This window comes from Lissotriton helveticus, chromosome 10 (assembly GCF_964261635.1).
Source record: "Lissotriton helveticus chromosome 10, aLisHel1.1, whole genome shotgun sequence".
NCBI lineage: Eukaryota > Metazoa > Chordata > Amphibia > Caudata > Salamandridae > Lissotriton > Lissotriton helveticus.
Genome location: NC_136071.1, coordinates 17,848,359 through 17,872,657, shown reverse-complemented (window position 1 = coordinate 17,872,657; position 24,299 = coordinate 17,848,359). Strand labels below are relative to the sequence as shown.

General features: G+C 47.9%; 1 protein-coding gene and 1 pseudogene across 1 annotated transcript in view; one reads left to right on the top strand and one right to left on the bottom strand.

Annotated features, from left to right (window-relative positions):
• SLC6A8 (solute carrier family 6 member 8) overlaps positions 1-24,299 on the bottom strand; it is a 171,626-nt gene that overhangs the window by 117,524 nt on the left and 29,803 nt on the right. Inside the window, exon 2 of the mRNA XM_078664574.1 lies at positions 4,249-4,380. Coding sequence (XP_078520700.1) covers positions 4,249-4,380 — 132 coding nt within the window. The remainder of the gene's footprint in view (positions 1-4,248; positions 4,381-24,299) is intronic.
• LOC144785197 (uncharacterized) lies at positions 16,027-23,631 on the top strand (annotated as a pseudogene).

Here is a 24,299-nt window from a genome sequence, read left to right as displayed (position 1 = left end):
CTGCTGCTAAAGCGGCGATAATGGGCTTGATAATATGTCCTTGTGAATTCCCATAGCAGCCCGTGTTCACACCAGAACCTGGGCTTCTATGGGAATTCTCAAGGGCCTATTATCAAGCCCATTATCGCAACTTTAGCAGCAGTTTTATGCCGTTAGAGCGGCGATAATGTTAACGCCATTTCTTGATAATATGCCCTTATCGCTATCCAAGACCTTCAGACCTCAGACCATCCAGACTAGAGTATGGGATTGCGCTTCTCACAGACACCCCGAAATTTGGGTCCTCGAATACAAAGCCATTTTGTGATCAAAAAGATTGTGATCGACTAAATCACTGGGTTGGCGGCCGCAAAATGTTGTTTTGTAATTGTCCTAAACGCATTTACGCAGGATATGGAATGACAAAATGGATTTAGAAGGGCATAATTAATCACAATTTGAAGGTTGCATGTTTAGGGCACCTCTTCTAAATAGTAATTCGCTATTGTACGTATCAATGTTTGCAACTGAAATCTTGTTACAGACATTGAAAAGTTACTGACTCCCAATTTCGGTGTGTAACACATTTGTGAAAGAGAAGGGGTTTTCTTCAACCTCTTCTCTTTACTTTAATTAAATTCAGCCATAGCCCCGGTGGCCTGCTGATCCCAGCAGGCCACCGTCCCTGTGATGACATCTAATCATAATGAGTCACAATTTGTGACCTACCTCATGAATATTGATGAAGTAGTTTGGATTGCGACTCACTACAGTTCAGAGTTGCACGAGTTGACCTATTGGAACGTACCCACATTGCAAATTCTTGTCTATTCTCCAACATTTAGGGCACAATTTATGACTGCTTTTTGCAAATGGAAATTTCCAAGGTCAGGCCCCTAGTTTTCCACCCCTGAAGGTATTCCGGAAGTCAGCGTCAAAGCGCATCTTCGATCTGAGAAAGTGCGCTCGGAACGCGTCCGTTTCGCAATCACTAACCTGGCTTCCCATGGATAGATGAAACATTCTTAGAACTGCTTGCAGATCTCTCGGCCACGGCTCTCCAAGATACAGAAGATAGAAATGATAACCCTAAGTAAGAACAAAAACTCTAGGAAGAAAAAAAGTGCTGTACTTAGAAATCCTGAAATTGAAGACATAAAAAAGGCTCAACCAATCGTCTGGGGTGCCGAAAGCATCTGAAACATCTCCGAACAAACTCTTAAAACTTAATTCAAGGAACTTGATGCAAGATTTCCTATTAAACTGACGATGACATTTACTGGGGACCAGCGTCATGCTCAATCGATATAATCTTCATCACGAGAATTCATAGCATGGATGGAGTTCCCTTTCTGCCCTGGGTAGGCTGGAAGATTCTGTATAGTTCAAAAACACAAGGAGGGCGCCGGATAATGAACTACCTCTTAATTCTGTTGTATTTATTTCTTTTATTTAAGAAGTTGTATATAGCGCTAGCCTGACCAGAGGATATCGGAGCGCTTCACATCAGTTACAAAGCAGAGGAAAAGAGAGCAGAACGTGATACAGTAAAGCAAAACACTCCAGATAATAGTAACCGTAATGACAGTGACGAAGAGTTCCATTTCAACGGTCTTGTTACCACCGTATCGGAGAGGGGTGAGGTGTCAGCCGCAAGCTCCAGCTGCTCCTATCTGTTCGCTGGGTATCGATCAAGGAAAAGGGGTTTGAGCTGACTTTTGAATTTAGCGAAAGAAGGAATAGTTCTGATGTGAGGGGGGATAGAGTTCCAGATTTTGGGCACGTTACCGGCGAAGGGCCTGGCCGTGTATCAGCCATACACGTAAGCAGTACCCTTGGGAATGTGAAGCCTTGCATATGTACCTGCATGTATGTACAGCGCTCTGACGTCAGCAAGGGGTCTGGTCTGGGCTATATAAATCTTTCAAATAAATGCATAAAAGCAGTCACCTGAGTCCAGTCCTGTAAGGAGAGCACCACACTTGGAGTTGTTCGGAACCACAGACCGGCTCCCATGGCGTGAACATGACATGTCGATGATCACGGGTTGATCACCGTGGATCCGGGAGCGCACCAGGGTCTGTAGGTTTACTCCCTTCCCTCCCTGCGTGTGCATGGGGGAATAGCAGGGTAGTAGGTCATCCAGGTGACGGTAACCGGTCAGGCGGGCATTCCCTTGAGGGTTCATGAGATACAGGGCGTCACAAGGCCAGGCAGCCCCCTGGTAGTAATACACCCTCTGCCAACCACAAACTCTGATGCTCAGAGGCTCATAATAGAGAGAGGAGCTCCGTCATCCTCTGAGAGGGCCTCTATGAGATGTTATTGGACCTTAGGGAAGAGGATGGTGGATCCAGGTAAGTTAGACACATTGGAATACAAGATTTCACAGCTTCCATGATCCTTTCTTGGTCGCCTCTCGGTGTGAGTACAGCTCTTTAGCTCTGGGGTGGGAAGAGAGTGCCTGACGGGGCAGCCCCGGTTCTTACTCGTTGCCCGCCCTGTCATGCCACAGATGCCCCATGGAAGCCGGATGTTTGCGGGACTGGAGGTTCAACAGAAGCAACTAACACATGAACCAGGCTGCCTGATTCCCCTACCATCGGGGTGCCAAAGCTGCAGCTATTCACCCGGGACTCAACTGCTTGGAATCGCCCTAAGGCGCCCACCAGGCGTCCTTGCCCTCCAGCTAGAGTCCAGCTGGGTGCTGACTGGCCACCCTTGCTCTCTCCTCCACCAGAACCCACCCTCGGTGCCCGCCAGAGCCAAATTTCGGGGGGTGGGGGGGCTGAAAAATATTTCGGGGGGGCTAATTCTTCCAACCATAGACAGAGTGGCTGTAAGAAGGGGTGAACACACAACAAACGCCTCATTTGCAAGTAAATGGTCTTTTAACTACATGCGCGCTGCGGGTTTTCCTGCTGTGCGCTGACATTTGCGAAAACCTGCGTATCATGACGAGCTCAGCTCCTCATGAGCGTACGACAGGCGTAACTCATGACGAGCTGAGCTCGTCATGAGCATCGAAGGGGTTAAAGACCTGTTAAGAACTCGGTGCGGCTGCAATTAGACGTCGCCAGCCCGCAAAGCTGTCTCCGCACGGGCTAATACACTGGAGGGGGGGCGTGGTGGAGGGGGGGGGGAGGGTGTCTGAAGCCCCGTGATCCCAATGGGTGTTGCGCGCCTGATTAAAACTACTATCAAAGTTTGGGGTTTAAGATCCATTTGGCAGAGCATAACACTGACGGAAAGGGAGGAAGAGTGAAGGGGATAAAGAAAGATAAAGGGTAGGCCTGGGCGGTAAACTCCGTTCAGCTCGTGGAATTTGGGTAATTTCGCGTTCCGCGGAGAACGCGAAATTGCCCAAAATTCTGCGTTCCGCGACATTGCGAAATTTTTTGCTTGTTCACTTTCTCAAAATGCGTGTTCGGAAGATATTTCCCCCCCGAGCACGCAAACAGCAATTGCAAACAGCAAAAAAGCATCACGAACAAGTAATTCCGCGTGTACGCGAATATTTTTTAACATTTCGCAGAGATTTGCGTAACGCGATTACGCAAATTCCGCCCACCCCTAATAAAGAGGGACACATAAAGAAAGCGGCAAAGAGAAGAAATAAACAAGAGAGGAAGAAACAGAGCGCACAACGAGGGGAGGAAATGGAGAAACAGAGGAAAGAGCATAATAGCGGGAGTAGAACAAAGACAGCGCGGGAGTGTTAGCGCCTGCGAGTGAATGACAGAGTGAGAGAGACAGTGAGAGAGACGAAAAGAGCAAGGGAGGGAAAGAGAGGAGACAAAAGTGAGAAAGAAAAAGAGCTTGAACAAGAGAACGACTGAAAGCACAACACAGAAAAAGGGAGAGACGGAGCGAGTGGAAGAAAGATTGAAAGAGAGGAAAGAAGAGAGAAAGAAAGAGAGACAGAGCGAGTGGAAGAAAGAGATTGAAAGAGAGGAAAGAAGAGAGAAAGAAAGAGAGACAGAGCGAGTGGAAGAAAGAGATTGAAAGAGAGGAAAGAAGAGAACAAGAAAGAGAGAATGTGAGTGGGAGAAAGAGTGAAAGAGAGGAAAGAAGGGAGAAAGAAAGAGAGAATGTGAGTGGGAGAAAGAGTGAAAGAGAGGAAAGAAGAGGGAAAGAAAGAGAGACAGTGCGAGTGGAAGAGATTGAAAGAGAGGAAAGAAGAGAGAAAGAAAGAGAGACAGAGTGAGTGGGAGAAAGAGAGAGATTGAGACAACACTCCAGAGAGCGAGGCCTCCAGATAGCGCTCACCTTGGAAGAGAGGCGCTATGTTCCACACCGCGATGCTGCCCGCCTTCATGAACTGACCCAAGGCGATTTCCAGGAAGAAAATTGGAATCCCTCCCAGTAAAGCAATCAGGATATAGGGGATGAGGAAGACACCTGTGAAGGAAGGAGAGAGTCAAGTCAAGTCACAACAACTTTATTCGGTGAGAATATATCACCAGAAAAGCATACTAATCCGAGGGGACAGTTACAAGCTGCAGTTAATTATCAAAAAGAAACGATAAAAAGTTAAAAACGTATTTCATGAACATTCAATATAACACAACATTGTACACTTTTATATAATGTGTAAAACAAAGGGATGTATGACAGTACAACGCGATCATTTTGATCGCGGTACTTTACATCGCGGATTTTACAACGCAAGTTGTTACAACGACTTGCGTTGGAGGGCGCGGATTGAGGATTATTATAATTTTCTATTCCAACACCAGCCCACGTAACAGTAAGGAAGGTGTTGAAATAGAAAATTACAATATTCCTTAACCAACAGCGCCATCCAGCGCAAGTCGTAGTAACGACTTGCGTTGTAATGGCAGCGCGGTAAAGGTCGTGCGGTGTAAACACCTCGTTGTAAACGACGTTTACCAAAAGAAAGTGACCAATGGATGCCTAAAGTGCAAAAAGCTAAAATATCACATAAATGTTAACGCGCATAGTGCGGAATCCTGACAGGAGGAAAAAAAAAATGTTTCATACAAATAAATAAAGTGCATGGTGCTATTGGATATAAAAGAAGAGGGTATATAAGAGGCTACATTTAATCATCGGGGTTTTGATAATGCAGAACATCCAGGAGTGCATAGGCCTTTCTTCCCCTTATTGCCAAATGTATAAACCGGATGACAGCATTAATAACTTTTTCATTGCCACAGCTGCATATAAAGTTAAAAGCATGTTTGTAGTGGAAGAGCATATTAGATAAAAATTGAGGCTTTAAAATTGATTTTCGTATGTCCGTATAAAAACTACAAAAGAGAATAAAATGCATCGAGGAGTTTTACCATCACATGGGCAATTCGGGAGTTCATGGCACCACTTTTCCCTTTTGGGGAGGCTGTTAAGTAGTGGAGCGCCCCAAACCTAAGTTGTGTTAGATATAATCTATGTTGAATATTTCTGACCTGTATTAAGTACATTTGCGTACCCCCTGCAGGTGCAGTTTCCCAGTAAGAAGTAACGCTATGCATTTGACTAACTTCGACCTCCCTTACGCATTCCATGGTGGTCATGCACCTTAACTTTAGGTCTCTTTTACTATAGAAGGAGAGAGAGTCGATCAAGATGAAAACGTGTAGGGAGTGAGGAAGACGTATGGAGAAGACGTAAGACAACGCAGCCAAGTATACAGTATGGAATGGGAAATACCCCTGTGGAAGAGGTACATTCTGTCCGAACTGGAATATTAGTAGTACCACTGTACTATGTCAGTAGTACCCCCGTAAGGGGTCAGTAACACCGCCATACTGGGTCAGTGGTACCACTGTACTATGTCAGTAGTACCCCCGTACTGGGTCAGTAACACCGCCATTCGGGGTCAGTAACACCGCCATACTGGGTCAGTAGTACCACAGGTTGGATACAGATTCACTTTCCTATCCGGCCAGTGCATAGTACCACTTATCCATACAATTCACTAATCACTCATTTACTACAGTCTTTAGAGCCACTCGTCCGACTCATTGACTACAGTCTATAGAGCCACTTGACCCCCTCGTTAACTAGTCTATTTAGCCACTTGACCCACTCGTTAACTACAGTCTATAGAGCCACTTGACCCACTCGTTAACTACAGTCTATAGAGCCACTTGACCCACTCGTAAACGCGACAGTCTATAGAGCCACTTGACCAACTCGTTAACTACAGTCTATAAAGCCACTTGAACGACTCATTAACTACAGTCTATAGAGCCACTTGACCGACTCATTAACTACAGTCTATAGAGCCACTTGACCGACTCATTAACTACAGTCTATAGAGCCACTTGACCCATTCGTTAACTACAGTCTATAGAGCCACTTGACCCACTCGTTAACTACAGTCTATAGAGCCACTTGACCCACTCGTTAACTACAGTCTATAGAGCCACTTGACCAACTCGTTAACTACAGTCTATAGAGCCACTTGAACGACTCATTAACTACAGTCTATAGAGCCACTTGACCGACTCATTAACTACAGTCTATAGAGCCACTTGACCGACTCATTAACTACAGTCTATAGAGCCACTTGACCCATTCGTTAACTACAGTCTATAGAGCCACTTGACCCACTCGTTAACTACAGTCTATAGAGCCACTTGACCCACTCGTTAACTACAGTCTATAGAGCCACTTGAACGACTCGAACTACAGTCTATAGAGCCACTTGACCGACTCATTAACTACAGTCTATAGAGCCACTTGACCCATTCGTTAACTACAGTCTATAGAGCCACTTGTCCGACTCATTGACTACAGTCTATAGAGACACTTGAACGACTCGTTAACTACAGTCTATAGAGCCACTTGAACGACTCATTAACTACAGTCTATAGAGCCACTTGACCGACTCATTAACTACAGTCTATAGAGCCACTTGACCCATTCGTTAACTACAGTCTATAGAGCCACTTGACCCACTCGTTAACTACAGTCTATAGAGCCACTTGACCATAACTCACAAACTACAGTTGGTCACCACCACTCACCCACCCAATTCAATCTATAGTACCCCTCATCCAACCTTTTAACTGCAGTCTATAATGCCACTTAACTGACTTACGGGCCATATATCCAACCAATTACGTTGATTGAAACAATCAACAAACTCACAAATCTGCCTGTAGTCTATCGTGCCTCATAACTGCTGCCAGATGCCCCCCCAGACTGAAACCTTGAACATTGTACACACCACGGAGCCGATTCAACATGGCTCAGGCCAGGTGGAACTTTGATGGAACTTTCGATGGAACTTTCGATGGACCTTTGACGATGCCCCCTGGGCGGATACCAAAACTGTTTTTACTTACCTCGGTGCATGAGCAACCTTGGCCGATGCCCGGTGGAGCGGTCCTATGCAGCTATAAAGGAATCTGGCCCTGGTTTCACCCCCTCGGCCGTCACCTACCCAGCCGGTCATCTGACATGGTTTTCCTTGTTTCCCCGTTGTGTTTCCTTCCCTCCCCCTCCTCCTCCCTCTGTGATTCTTTGATTTAATTGATGTAACTATGTAACCTGTAACTCGCTGATCCTTATGTAAATCGCTCTGATACCTCCGGGTCTAGCCAGCGCTATATAAAATGTTTCAAATAAATAAATAAATAAAATAAACTAGTTCACAAACTACTGTCCTTAGTATCACTTATCCAAGTGATTTACTGACTGCAGCTTTTAGGGCTATTTATCCAACCTCTCTCTAACTGCACCATAGAACCCCTTTAGCACCTCACACGTCTACCTGACGTCACCAGTGCTTCTGACCCGTCTCACTAACTGTGCACTATAGAACCGCTTCAGCACCTCACAGGTCTACCTGACGTCTACAGTGCTGCTTACCGGCTCACAAACTGTGCGCTATAGAAGTGCACCAGCACGTCACAAATCAACCCACCCAAGTGCTGTGTAAACATTCATGTGTCTGACTTATCCACCCAAATATGAGCTTCAGCACCGCTTATCCAACCAACACACCATCCACCGTCTACTGTGCAATCAACCCAGCCAGGCGCAGTCAATAGCCACAGATACCCAATCAGCCTCCCCGCAGCAGTGTATAGTACCTTCTATGCAGCTGGCATACTCCACTACTTCCTGTAGCCTCACTCATGTGACCACAGACATCTCTCCTTGGTGCAGCTCCTTGCCACTGCTGGGAAGTACCTGGCCCACGAGCCATTACACACCTGCTGATGGTGCAATCTTTGTGCCAGGGCAGGTTGAGACTCAGAAACTAGTGCACAGCACATCTTTCACTCCAAGGGTTAGCGCACAGTGCAACTAACTCACCAACACGTGAACGGAGCCACCTGTGCACATGAGGACGTGCACGCCAGTGTACATACATCAACGGTCCAGTCCTAGTGTGAGTGCACACTCATTTCACCAGCGTGTTTATGACAGTATCCCAGTTCTAGAGTCAGAGCATGTTATGGTTCACTCACCATTGCACGAGTGCGGATACTCAGTGGTCCCTAGGACTCGGACACAAGGCATGTCATGATAAACCGTCTATTGTTCTTGGGCCCTAGCGCTCACTCACAAGTGTGAGGGCCATGGACCCCAGCATTCACCCACAAGTCTGTGTATGGTGGACTCTAACACTCACTACTCCTAGTGTAGTGGACTTTAGCGCTCAATCGCTATCTGTAGCACTCACTGTCAGGAGTGACAGCATCGAGGACTCAAACACTTACAAGTGTCAGTTTGGTGGAGCCCAGCATTCACTCACAAGTGGCTCAGATTAGTGGAGTCCAACACTCACTCACAAGTGTCAGGTTGGTGGACTCCAGCATTCACTCACTCATGAGTGACAGGCTGGTGGACTCCAGCATTTACTCACTCATGAGTGACAGGCTGGTGGACTCCAACATTCACTCACTCATGAGTGACAGGTTGGTGGAGTCCACATTCACTCACTCATGAGTACCAGGTTGGTGGACTCAAACACTCACTCACTCACGAGTCTCAGGTTGGTGGCGTCCAACACTCACTCACGCGTGTCAGGGTCATGGACTGCAGACGTCTCCCAAAAACAACCAGACCCCGACACCCACTGACAAACCTCTCCTTCGGGCTGACAACTGAGTCTAGGCTGAGCCTTGGGATGTGTTTTTTTTAATTTTGATTTATTGTTAACCGTTCAATTATTTAAAATCATTACAGTAAAAAAAGCTAAAATTGAAACCACCCCCCCCTTGCCCACCCACCCCTGTTACACCCTCCCCCGCCGACCCGTGAGTTTTTAAACCCTATTTACGACAGTCAATCTTGTATTGCAAAGTCCCTTTTGCCGTCAACTCCGGGAACTTAATTGTATTTCGGCAATGATTGAATCAAAGTGCGTGGGATGGATGCCGGGCCGGCTCTTCTTTGCCCATAAATGTTACTGAAGCACCTTGTTTGCACGTTAATCAGTCTCTGTGTTTCACGTGCTTATGGCCAGTCTAAAATGGTGAGTAAATGTTGCCGCTCTTGGGAGGACGTGAGTTTTTATTTCCGAGAAGCACCAATTTTGATGCCTTCCTGCATGTTCTAATGCCAAGGTCTCTTAAGATGGGGCAGTTCTGAGGGCCCTTAGCCTCATAAAAAGGATTTTCCTGCGGGCCTGGGCCACTAGTCCTTTCTTTGTCCCATGATCAAACTAGTATGTGGTTCTGGATAAGCGCTTAGAGACCTCTGGGTGATAAGGCGCTCTATAAATCTAAATAAATAAAAAATAGTTCTTCACTTAGATATGGTTGAGCTTTCAAAAAATCAATTGGGGAAGTGTAGAGGAGATGATAGAATCACCCTCCTGAGCTAGACTTGTAAACAATGGGATTCTATCAATGTGAGTGGTGACTAATTTTATGTGATTTTGTATAATTCTCTAAACTCGTGAATACACTGCAATGTGAAAATGAGGCCTCTCTGCGGGTGGCAGAATGAGGGCACTGTAGGTTTTTAAAATACCCCTCACACACTATGAATCCCATAGTGTCATTCTCCCATCGTTGGGGTCTTCCCGTCCCTCTACGGGGCGGGGCGTGCTTCGACCTACGAGTGACGCGGGAGCACTTATATTTTTTTGACAATAGGCTATGTGATGTGATGAGGATAGTGATATGTGTTAGGGAGTGTAGGGACCTATTTGCGTGAATGATAGTGTGGTCTACTTTGTCAACACACACTTGTAATTCTACTTACTAACCCCCTTTTAATGTTCCCAGCTTGCGAAACCATTAAAGTTAATTTTTTCGACTAGCCAGGGAATTTTTAACCCTTTTTACACTATCATTCACGCAAATAGGTCCCTACACTCCCTAACACATATCACTATCCTCACCACATCACATAGCCTATTGTCAAAAAAATATAAAAAAAATATAAGTGCTCCCGCGTCACTCGTAGGTCGAAGCACGCCCCGCCCCGTAGAGGGACGGGAAGACCCCAATGATGGGAGAATGACACTATGGGATTCATAGTGTGTGAGGGGTATTTTAAAAACCTACAGTGCCCTCATTCTGCCACCCGCAGAGAGGCCTAATTTTCACATTGCAGTGTATTCACGAGTTTAGAGAATTATACAAAATCACATAAAATTAGTCACCACTCACATTGATAGAATCCCATGGTTGAGCTTTCCCCATAATGTAAGATTCATTCAATGCCTTGATGAGGGTGTTATGGTGAAGTGCGGTTAGATCCAATTCATACGAGATGGAGCGGATCTGCCGTCTCGCGATGGTTACCAGGTCTTGTGCGGGATGTCGGTTAGGGACAGGCTTTGGGGTTCGATGTTGAGGGTCTTTGCCCAGTTTGATGTACCAAGGGGGGTCCTCTTCTCTAAAGATTGTTACCAGGTGGCGTTTGAGAGAATTATGAGGTGCTTTAAGGGCTCTGATATAATATTTAATCAGGTCCCCCTGGAGGGCTAGTTCAGGTCTGCCGAGCCCTAATTCCAGCCGTAGCCTGGTGTTCCTTGCCCTGGGTGTTTGCAGCACGATTTCGTGGGCTTTGACCCGCGCTGCTGAAATGAGTTTGTCTAAGTCTCCTGGAAATGCCAAATGACCCTAGTCGATGGCCGGGATTGGTTTTGCCCGGGGGACCGTCAACATGGGCTCCGCCGCGGGGCTGGCCAAGCGTTGACTTAGGCGTCTCATTGACAGGATTACACTAATGGTGTTGGCAGTTAGGTGTTTTATATGAGTTGCCGATGTTCCCTCTCATGTAGCCAAACCTCAAGATAATTTTAGGCTGTGGTGGTGCCAATATGGAGCTCTCCCAAGGTCCAGCGGGCATGTTTCTTGTGGGAATATCTGCCGAATACCATTATCTTTGTTTTACTCTGGTTAACGGTCCGGTGATTTTCCTTACTGTACTCCCCCAGCTCTTTTAATGCTTTTTGGAGGCCCACCCTTGTGTGATCCATCACTACAGTGTCGTCTGCGTACTGAAGAATTGCCCGTCTCGCTGTGCCCAGTTTAGGTGGTACTAGACTTGCCTCTTTCAAAGCTCACCCCATATCGGCTGTATAGAGGTTGAATAATAGGGGGGCCAAGACACAGCCCTGCTTCAGTCCGTTGTTGGTATCGACGCTTGCTGATAACGCCGTGGGGCTTATCTTGACTTGTACCCAGGTCCCCTCATGAAGGGATATGATGGCTTTCAGTAGCTTTGATGGAGCTCCCCAGGCTGACAGTTTTCCCCAGAGTTTGTCTCTATCGACTCCATCAAAAGCTGTGTTCTAGTCGATAAAACAGCAAAACAACGGTAAATGCCGGTCTTTTACCGCTCGTTTTGAGAGCTAGGCCAGGTCCATGATGTTGTCCGTAGTTGCAAAGTTTGTCCTGAAGCCGGTAATATTTCGTTGTTGTTACCCAGTCCTCTAGTTCTCTCAATAGTAGTTTGGCGTAGGCGTAGGCTTCTACGTCCAGCAGGGCTCCTAGCCTGTATTTGGCGGGGTACAAGTGGTCACCTTTCTTATGAATAGGAAAAATAATTGATCTTTTCCATGTTTGTGGGATTATTGCCGTTAAGTATGCAAAATTGTATAGCGGGGTTAGGATTGAGGCGAAGAGTGATTGGACTGATTTGAAAGCCAGGGCTGGAGTGCCGTTTGGGCCCGGCGCCCCATCATTCCTCATTTTCCGTATCTCCCTTGTTATTTCGGTTTCTGTGAAGCCATTGCCCTCAGGCGTCATTGTTCCTTCTTCGTCTGTACGCTCGGGGAGAGTATATGTGTGGGTGCTTGTTTCCCAGGTGTTCTTAGGAGGGGCTTGCTCTGACGTTGATGTTCCTTTGGTATATAAGCCCCTTACATACACTTCTCATTCATTGCTTGCAATGTTGTCGCCTTGCCTCTGGGCTGAGCGCTCAGGCGGTTTATGTACCTCCGTAATTTGGCATTGTTCTTTAACTTTAACACGGCAACTACTGCGAGCCATTTTTGTTCCATTTCTATCCTCTTGTGCTCGCCTACTTCGCTCCTGTCGGCGGCTCTCAGTGCACGTATGGAGGCCGCCTCGCCAGACGAGCCTCTATTTTTTCTTCTTCTAAGTGCCTTCCTTAGAGCACCTTTACATTGGCTCAAGCTCCTCGGTATCTGTGGATTCTTTGAGAAAGGGGCCTTGTGGGAAGGTCTTTTTTTGCATTGTTCTTTACCCAGCCTCCGCCACAGATCATCTGTTCGTGCTTCCCAGTGACCAATCCTCTCTAACTTGGTCTCCCACGGTCCTCGAACTTCCCACGTTGCTGCCCACTCCTGCATTTTCCCTTCTAGTTTGATTGTCCATTTTATTCTGTTAATGGCTCTGAAGTTTTCCTCCCCTGTTGTTTCTCCCATCATTTTCTGGAGGTCTGCAGATTCCGTTCCTAGGTAGAATGTTGCATGTAGAGGCCTGTGATCGCTTTCTCCTCCGTCATCGACCTGAAATTCTTTCAACTTATCAACCAATTCCTCGTTGATTAAAATATAGTCGATAGTAGATATGTTCCGAAATGATGGTTTGGGGCACCACGAGGGTGAGCGTAGTTTCATCATGAGATGAGTTTTTTTTGGTGTTTTTTTTTGCAGAGTTTTATATAGCGCGAACTAGACCTGAACCGAATCAGGTATCAGAGCGCTTTACATAGCACCAGTTACGTTACATGAGAACGGACACACATTCATTTTAGGCACGGGGAGATTAAGTGATTTGCCCAGAATCACAGGAGGTTTTGGCGTCGTTACCGAGACTCGAACCCAGATTCCCAGGTCCGAGGTCGAGCGCCCTAATTGCGTTTAACATTTTTGAGACGAGAGAGCAGTGGGCCCGCCTTGTGCCCTTTGTTTTGTTTGCCAGGGGCGTCTTCCAAACTTCTCAAATTAAAATCTCCTGCAACGATTACATGGTAATGTTCGTATTTAAGTATTATATCTTCCAGCGTGTTGGTAAATGATTCAATGCTGGCGTCGGTCATTGCCGGGTTGATGTAGCAGTTATGAGCAGTAAGTTGAGCGGCAGTGGCCCTCCCTTAGCCCAGCAATTGTCATTACTCGCAGGTCAGGGGAGTTTACTCTTATTTCTGTGGGTCTGAGTTTATGCGCATGGCTTATGAAGAATGAAAGCGGGACGTCCGAAGATGGTTTTTTTTGTTACGTTTATCCGATGTGCATGGAAGCCCACTATGGGTGTTGATGTCATTGACCAGGTTTCTTGGCAGCATATAATGTCCCCTTTAGCGAGATAGTCCTGTACCTCCTTGATCCCCGCTTTTTTGTTTAACCCTGCTATATTCCACGACTTGAGAGTTAGTTCTTGAGGGGAGTTGGAGTTTTGGCCTCAGTATTCATCTTCTCGCACCGACGTTGCCCTTCCTTCATTAATGGCCACTTGATTTTGGCTAGGGGCGCTGGGGCCAGTTATCGCCGCTTGTGGCCTGTTTGGTTTGACCAATTAGCACTCGACGCAGGTTGTCGCTTTGAAGGATAGAAATGTTTATTGGTGTGTTAGGGCGTTCATTGATGAGCCATGGGATGGACACACAGTAGGCAGCCACCCCCCACCCCACACACATACTCCCTCCCTCTGCTCGTGGTCAGTAATCCCTCAGATGAGTGATATTATATCCCAGGGATTAGAGCCACAATTCTTTCCCAATCCTCGGCGCTTGATTAGGAGGGCAGCCTGGGCTCTGGATACAGGCATTCATTCAGAAGTGGGCACAGCTCCAACCCTGGGCCTTGCCTCTTGGGGCTGTAGACAGAGAAGACGGCACAGAGGCAGCCGTGTCCATCATCCCCTTTGGTATCGTTATGTTTAGCACACTGGCAGCCATGTTTAACACAGATATATTTATATATTTATATAGAAAAACAGTGGTTCCTATGGCATACGATTTTGTATAACTTAATATTTATAACAAGCTCAATGGCAATGAAAACATTGGAGAGAGGGTGGCAGAAAAAAGAGAGACGCACACTTGTACCATGAAGGATATTTCCTTATATTTAAGAATTGATGATGAAAAATACATATGAATAATTTGCGACATACAAATATTATAAATATTATACAAAGTGCAGTGTATCCCAAGTGAATAGTGAGCAAACCAAGAACGTGTATAACAAGGTGAACTATACAGGTTTCAGCTGTGAATATTTACAAAGAACAGGAAACTAGACTCTAAACCAATTATGTCAACAAATGATTAGCCAGCCGCTATAAAATTATAGAAACTGTGTTGGTCTGATTTGTTTCCTGGGGGTTTCCCTTGTTTTTCCATTTCGCATGTTTAACACAGAAGCAGCCATGTTTAATACACTGCCAGCCATGTTTAGCACAGAAGCAGCCATGTTTAACACAGTGGCAGCCATGTTTAGCTCACTGGCAGGCATGTTTAACACTGAAGCAACACTGTTTAATATACTGGCAGCCATGTTTAGCACAGAAGCAGCCATGTTTAGAATAGAGGCAGCCATGTTTAGCTCACTGGCAGCCATGTTTAGCACAGATGCAGCCATGTTTAATACACTGCCAGCCATGTTTAGCACAGAAGCAGCCATGTTTAACACAGTGGCAGCCATGTTTAGCTCACTGGCAGGCATGTTTAACACTGAAGCAACACTGTTTAATATACTGGCAGCCATGTTTAGCACAGAAGCAGCCATGTTTAGCATAGAGGCAGCCATGTTTAGCTCACTGGCAGCCATGTTTAGCACAGATGCAGCCATGTTTAGCACAATGGCAGAAATGTTTAGCACACTGGCAGCCATGTTTAGCACAGATGCAGCCATGTTTAGCACACTGGCAGCCATGTTTAGCACAGAAGCAGCCATGTTTAGCATAGAGGCAGCCATGTTTAGCTCACTGGCAGCCATGTTTAGCACAGATGCAGCCATGTTTAGCACAATGGCAGAAATGTTTAGCACACTGGCAGCCATGTTTAGCACAGATGCAGACATGTTTAACACAATGACAGCTATGTTTAGCACAGAGGCAGCCACGTATACCACAGTGGCAGCCACGTATACCACAGTGGCAGCCACGTATACCACAGTGGCAGCCACGTTTAACACAGTGGCAGCCATGTACATCACAGTGGCAGCCGTGCTTAGCATAGTAACACAGTGGCTACAATGTGTAGCACAGTGGAACAGTAGCACCCATGTATAACACAGCGGCAGCCATGTTTAGCACAGTAGCACATGGCCAGCCACGGATATCACAATGATGGGCGTTAAACACAGCGGCAGCCATGTTTAGCACAGTAGCACATTGCCAGCCACGGATATCACAATGATGGGCGTTAAACACAGTGGCTGCCATGTTTAGCACAGTGGCACAGCGGCATCCATGTTTAGCACCGTGGCAGCCATGTTTAGCACAGTGGCAGCCATGTTTAGCACCGTGGCAGCCATGTTTAGCACAGAGGCAGCCATGTTTAGCACCGTGGCAGCCATGTTTAGCACAGTGGCACAGCGGCAGCCATGTTTAGCACCGTGGCAGCCATGTTTAGCACAGAGGCAGCCATGTTTAGCACCGTGGCAGCCATGTTTAGCACAGTGGCACAGTGGCAGCCATGTTTAGCACCGTGGCAGCCATGTTTAGCACAGAGGCAGCCATGTTTAGCACCGTGGCAGCCATGTTTAGCACAGTGGCAGCCATGTTTAGCACCGTGGCAGCCATGTTTAGCACAGACGCAGCCATGATTAATACAGTGGCAGCCATGTTTAGCTCACTGGCAGCCATGTTTAGCACAGAGGTAGCCATGTTTAGCACCGTGGCAGCCATGTTGAGCAGGTAAGGCCTCCTTTGGAATGCTGGGAAGCACAGCGCGGCTTGTACAGGCTTCACTCTGAATGCACCGAGGGGTCACGGCCACGACAGTGCCCCGAAAATCAGGGAAATATTCACAAGAGATGCAATGAAAGGATGTCCATTTCCACCTATGGCTCTTCCTTCACTTATTTGAAAACACCTCCTTCGAGAGCTGTAAGTGGAATGAAAAGGGGAGTGTTCTCTGTAACAGAGGCATGACCAAAGAAACTTGTTAGCAATCCTGTCCCAGAGGCATGGCCTATGGAATGAAGAGCATGGCTTAAACATGTAAAGTAACATCCGGGGCATAGCGTGTCCCACCAGGGCAGTGTTTGGGGGCATCTCTGTGGGTTTTCTTTTATTGCATTCAGGCATCTGTCATAGCAACAAACACACCTGCAACAAGCCAGACCTCTTGGATTTGTCAATGCTTGTTAGCTGTATAAGAAAACCAAGTAACATCAATCAGCTTCCTTTGAATAGTGAAGGTTAAAAATCTTTCCACTCTGAAGATGAGCGACTAGGAATTAAGGGTAATTACTCGTCCCACTGCGCCACACCATGTCACACCACACTGGACCACACGCCACACCACACCTCACACCACTTCACACCGCACCACACACTATGCCACACCGCACCACATCACACACCGCACCACATCACACACCGCACCACATCACACACCGCACCACATCACACACCGCACCACATCACACACCGCACCACATCACACACCGCACCACACACCACTTCACACCGCACCACACGCAACACCACACACTATGCCACACCGCGCCACATCACACACCGCGCCACGCCACACCACACCACACCACACACCACTCTGCAACACACACCGCACCACACACCATGCCACACCGCGCCACATCACACACCAAGCCACGCCACACCACGTCACACCGCACCACACTACACCACAAACTATGCCACGCCACACCATGTCACACCGCATCACACCACATCATGTCACACCCACCACACACTAAGCCACACGATACCATGGCACACCACGCCACACCGAACCACACCACGCCACACCATGTCATACCACACCACGCCACATCACACACCAAGCCACGCCACACCGCACCACACCACACCACACACCACTCTGCAACACACACCGCACCACACACCGCTCTGCAACACACACCGCACCACACACCGCTCTGCAACACACACCGCACCACACACCGCTCTGCAACACACACCGCACCACACACCGCTCTGCAACACACACCGCACCACACACCGCTCTGCAACACACACCGCACCACACACCGCTCTGCAACACACACCGCACCACACACCGCTCTGCAACACACACCGCACCACACACCGCTCTGCAACACACACCGCACCACACACCGCTCTGCAACACACACCGCACCACACACCGCTCTGCAACACACACCGCACCACACACCGCTCTGCAACACACACCGCACCACACACCGCTCTGCAACACACACCGCACCACACACCGCTCTGCAACACACACCGCACCACACACCGCTCTGCAACACACACCGCACCACACACCGCTCTGCAACACACACCGCACCACACACCGCTCTGCAACACACACCGCACCACACACCGCTCTGCAACACACACCGCACCACACACCGCTCTGCAACACACACCGCACCACACACCGCTCTGCAACACACACCGCACCACACACCGCTCTGCAACACACACCGCACCACACACCGCTCTGCAACACACACCGCACCACACACCGCTCTGCAACACACACCGCACCACACACCGCTCTGCAACACACACCGCACCACACACCGCTCTGCAACACACACCGCACCACACACCGCTCTGCAACACACACCGCACCACACACCGCTCTGCAACACACACCGCACCACACACCGCTCTGCAACACACACCGCACCACACACCGCTCTGCAACACACACCGCACCACACACCGCTCTGCAACACACACCGCACCACACACCGCTCTGCAACACACACCGCACCACACACCGCTCTGCAACACACACCGCACCACACACCGCTCTGCAACACACACCGCACCACACACCACTCTGCAACACACACCGCACCACACACCGCTCTGCAACACACACCGCACCACACACCGCTCTGCAACACACACCGCACCACACACCGCTCTGCAACACACACCGCACCACACACCGCTCTGCAACACACACCGCACCACACACCGCTCTGCAACACACACCGCACCACACACCGCTCTGCAACACACACCGCACCACACACCACTCTGCAACACACACCGCACCACACACCGCTCTGCAACACACACCGCACCACACACCGCTCTGCAACACACACTGCACCACACACCACTCTGCAACACACACCGCACCACACACCGCTCTGCAACACACACCGCACCACACACCGCTCTGCAACACACACCGCACCACACACCGCTCTGCAACACACACCGCACCACACACCGCTCTGCAACACACACCGCACCACACACCACTCTGCAACACACACCGCACCACACACCGCTCTGCAACACACACCGCACCACACACCGCTCTGCAACACACACCGCACCACACACCACTCTGCAACACACACCGCACCACACACCGCTCTGCAACACACACCGCACCACACACCGCTCTGCAACACACACCGCACCACACACCACTCTGCAACACACACCGCACCACACACCACTCTGCAACACACACCGCACCACACACCGCTCTGCAACACACACCGCACCACACACCACTCTGCAACACACACCGCACCACACACCGCTCTGCAACACACACCGCACCACACACCGCTCTGCAACACACACCGCACCACACACCACTCTGCAACACACACCGCACCACACACCACTCTGCAACACACACCGCACCACACACCACTCTGCAACACACACCGCACCACACACCGCTCTGCAACACACACCGCACCACACACCACTCTGCAACACACACCGCACCACACACCGCTCTGCAACACACACCGCACCACACACCAGGCCACGCCACACCACTTTCTTCTGCTATCTCTGTTAGTCACTAATCCCCCCCCCTCACACACTTCTTTGACTGGATGCCCATGTGGTCGGTACTCCTTTGTGAACCACAGACGGGCACAGTGTGAAACGAGCCCTGCCCTTCACCCCGCCCTAAACAACCCCCCCCCCCCACAACCTGGCCTCACCCGACACCTGGCGCCAGCAGGTCAAAGTCCGCACCATACAAGTGTCAAATGCCGCATAATAAACGACAGACGCCCCGCAGTGTGGGAGGAGCAGATGCCGTCTGGTAGAGGATTGTTCCACACAGGTGCAGGGCTCACAGCCACATCCAGCGGGTGTGAGGGCGCGCCGCGTGCTCGAGGCCGCGGATACTCGTCAACATATACGGTGTATGTACGGGGTCTCCCGCCCCCACTGCTAGTGACCTCTGACCTGCTAGCTGAAAATCTTACGAGAAATAAATCTCACGACTCCATAAAAAGACTCCTCTGATTAGAAATCTTACGGACAATCACACCCGGAACTGTTGGGTTTTGTCGAAATAGCAGCAAAGTGGACAGGGTAGAGTGTACTCTGTCAGGGGAACGGAATAAAGTACTCCCTTCATCGCCCTGACGGAGCACACGCCTGGCACATTTTGAAATGTCCAACAGCCCAATGGTCATAACTGGCTGCCAACATGTTAGAACTTGTCCTACGGCTCCGTCAAACACAGAAGTGAGGCAAGAAAGAGAGAAAAAGAGCGGGAGGCAAGAAAGACAGTAGAAGAGCGAGACAAGAAATAGAACACAAGAGCGAGAAACGAAAGAGTGCAGAAGAACGAGACAAGATAGAGAGCACAGGAGTGAGAAAAGCGAGCAGAAGAGTAAGAAAAGAAAGAGAGATGAAGAGCGAGACAAGAAAGAGAGCTGAAGAGCGAGACAAGAAAGAGAGCAGCAGAGCGAGACAAGAAAGAGAACTGAAGAGCGAGACAAGAAAGAGAGCAGAAGAGCGAGACAAGAAAGAGAGCAGAAGAGCGAGACAAGAAAGAGAGCTGAAGAGCGAGACAAGAAAGAAAGCACAGAAGTGAGGCATGAAAGAGAGAAAAAGAGCGGGAGGGAAGAAAGACAGTAGAAGAGCGAGACAGGAAATAGAACACAAGAGCGATAAACGAAAAAGTGCATAAGAGTGAGAAAAGAGAGCAGAAGAGTAAGACAAGAAAGAGAACTGGAGAGACAAGAAAGAGAGCCGAAGAGCGAAACAAGAAAGAGAGCTGAAGAGTAAGACAAGAAATAGAACTGAAGAGCGAGACAAGAAAGAGAGCAGAAGAGCGAGACAAGAAAGAGAGCTGAAGAGCAAGACAAGAAAGAAAGCACAGAAGTGAGGCATGAAAGAGAGAAAAAGAGCGGATTTGGATTTGGATTTGGATAGGGATTTATAGAGCGCATAGCTACCCTAGGGCATCCCAGCGCTGACAGAAGACCTATCTTACCAAGGAAGAGAAGGGGACTATGGGAAGAGCCATGTTTTTAGATGCATACGGAAGGCAAGAAGATTGTGTTCTTTCCGGATAAAGATTGGTAGGGAATTCCACAACTTCGGGGCATTATAGGAAAACAGTCGCCCCCCTGATCGAGTCTTTTGTATTCTGGGGACACTGGCCAGTGAAAGGGAATCCGATCTGAGCTGAGCTGAGCGGGAGGGAAGAAAGACAGTAGAAGAGCGAGACAGGAAATAGAACACAAGAGTGATAAACGAAAAAGTGCATAAGAGTGAGAAAAGAGAGCAGAAGAGTAAGACAAGAAAGAGAACTGGAGAGACAAGAAAGAGAGCCGAAGAGAGAAACACGAAAGAAAGCTGAAGAGTAAGACAAGAAATAGAACTGAAGAGCGAGACAAGAAAGAGAGCTGAAGAGCGAGACAAGAAAGAGAGCAGAAGAGCGAGACAAGAAAGAGAACTGAAGAGCGAGACAAGAAAGAGAACTGAAGAGCGAGACAAGAAAGAGAACTGAAGAGCGAGACTAGGAATAGAGCTGAAAAGCAAGACAAGAAAGCAAGCAGAAGAGCGAGACAAGAAAGAGAGCAGAAGAGTGAGACATGAAAGAGAGCAGAAACGAAAAAGTGCATAAGAGTGAGAAAAGAGAGCAGAAGAGTAAGACAAGAAAGAGAACTGGAGAGACAAGAAAGAGAGCCGAAGAGAGAAACACGAAAGAGAGCTGAAGAGTAAGACAAGAAATAGAACTGAAGAGCGAGACAAGAAAGAGAGCTGAAGAGCGAGACAAGAAAGAGAGCAGAAGAGCGAGACAAGAAAGAGAACTGAAGAGCGAGACAAGAAAGAGAACTGAAGAGCGAGACAAGAAAGAGAACTGAAGAGCGAGACTAGGAATAGAGCTGAAAAGCAAGACAAGAAAGCAAGCAGAAGAGCGAGACAAGAAAGAGAGCAGAAGAGTGAGACATAAAAGAGAGCAGAAGAGTAAGACAAGAAAGAGAACTGGAGAGACAAGAAAGAGAAACTAAGAGCGAAACAAGAAAGAGAGCTAAGGAGCGAGACAAAAAAGAGAGCAGAAGAGTGAGACAAGAAAGAGCTGAAGAGCGAGACAAGAAAGAAAGCACAGAAGTGAGGCATGAAAGAGAGAAAAAGAGCGGGAGGCAAGAAAGACAGTAGAAGAGCGAGTGAGAAAAGAGAGCAGAAGAGTAAGACAAGAAAGAGAGACGAAGAGCGAGACAAGAAAGAGAACTGAAGAGCGAGACTAGAAATAGAGCTGAAAAGAAAGACAAGAAAGCAAGCAGAAGAGCGAGACAAGAAAGAGAGCAGAAGAGTGAGACAAGAAAGAGAGCAGAAGAGTAAGACAAGAAAGAGAAGAGCAGAGACAAGAAAGAGAGCCTAAGAGCGAAACAAGAAAGAGAGCTGAAGAGTAAGACAAGAAATAGAACTGAAGAGCGAGACAAAAAGAGAGCAGAGGAGCGAGACAAGAAAGAGAGCTGAAGAGCGAGACAAGAAAGAGAGCTGAAGAGCGAGACAAGAAAGAGAACTGAAGAGCGAGACTAGAAATAGAGCTGAAATGAAAGACAAGAAAGCAAGCAGTAGAGCGAGACAAGAAAGAGAGCAGAAGACTAAGACAAAAAAGAGAACTGGAGAGACAAGAAAAAAAGACTAAGAGCGAAACAAGAAAGAGAGCTGAAGAGCGAGACAAGATAGAGAGCACAGGAGTGAGAAAAGAGAGCAGGAGAGTGAGACAAGAAAGAGAGCTGAAGAGCGAGACAAGAAGGAGAACAGAAGCGAGGCAAGAAAGAGTAGAGGAATGAAACAAGAAAGAAATGACAGAAGTGCAGCAAGAAAGAGTAGAAAAGTAAGACAAGTAAGACAAGAAAGATATCCAAGCAGCAAGACAAGAAAGAGAGCCTAGAGCGAGAAAAGAAAGAGATCTGAAGAGCGCGACAAGAAAGAGAGCTGAAGAGAAAGACAAGAAAGAGAGCAGAAGAGCGAAACAAAAAAGAGATCTGAAGAGCGAGACAAGAAAGAAAGCAGAAGAACAAGATAAGAAGGAGAGGAGAGAGAAAAGAGAGCAGGAGAGCGAGACAAGAAAGAGAGCTGAAGAGCGAGACAAGAAAGAGAGCTGAAGAGCGAGACAAAAAAGAGAGCAGAAGAGCGAGACAAAAAAAGAGAGCAGAAGAGTGAGACAAAAAAGAGAGTAGAAGAGCGATACCAGAAATAGAGCTGAAAAGCAAGACACAAAAGCAAGCAGAAGAGCGAGACAAGAAAGAGAGCAGCAGAGCAAGAAAAGACAGCAAAAGAGTGAGACAAGAAACAGAGCTGAGTAGCGAGGCAAGAAACAGAGCAGGAGAGTGAAACAAGAAAGAGAGCTGAAGAGCACGACAAGGAAGCGAGCAGAAAAGCAGTACAAGAAAGCAAGCCATAGGGCGAGACAAGAAAGAGAGAAGAAGAGCAGTATAAGAAAGCAAGGAGTAGAGCAAGACAAGAAAGAGAGTAGAAGAGCAAGACAAGAAAGAATGCAGAGAAGTGAGGCAAGAAAGAGAGCAGAAGAGCGCGACAAGAAAAAAACAAAGAGTGAGACAAGAACGAGAGCCGAACAGCGAGACAAGAAAGAGAGCAGAAGAGCAAGATGAGTAAGAAAGCTGAAGAGCAAGACAAGAAAGAAAGCACATGGCTAAGGCAAGAAAGAGTAGAAGAGCGAGACAAGAAAGAAAGCACAGAAGCGAGGCAAGAAATAGTACAAGAGTGAGACAAGAAAGACAAGCCGAGCACCAAGACAAGAAAGAGAGCGGAAGAGTGAGAAAAGAAAGAGAGCCTAAGATTGAGACAAGAAAGGGAGCAAAAGAGCGAAACAATACAGAGAGCAGAGGAGCGAGACAAGAAAGAGAGCAGTAGAGCAAGACAAGAAAGAGAGCAGAGGAGCAAGACAAGAAAGAGAGCAGAAGAGCGAGACAAGAAAGAGAGCAGAAGAGCGAGACAAGAAAGAGAGCAGAGGAGCAAGACAAGAAAGAGAGCAGAAGAGCGAGACAAGAAAGAGAGCAGAAGAGCGAGACAAGAAAGAGAGCAGAGGAGCAAAACAAGAAAGAAAGCAGAGGAGCAAAACAAGAAAGAGAGCAGAGGAAAGAGACAGGAAAGAGAGCAGAGGAGTGAGACAAGATAGAGAGCAGAGGAGCGAGACAAGAAAGACAGCAGAGGAGCAAGACAAGAAAGTGAGCAGAGGAGCAAGACAAGAAAGAGAGCGGAGGAGCAAGACAAGAAAGAGAGCAGAGGAGCAAGACAAGAAAGAGAGCAGAGGAGCAAGACAAGAAAGAGAGCAGAGGAGCAAGACAAGAAAGCAAGCAGAAGAGCAAGACAAGAAAGAGAGCAGAGGAGCAAGACAAGAAAGAGAGCAGAGGAAAGAGACAAGAAAGTGAGCAGAGGAAAGAGACAAGAAAGAGAGCAGAAGAGCGAAGCAAGAAAGAGAGCAGAGCAGTGAGACAAGAAAGAGAGCAGAAGAGTGAGACAAGAAAG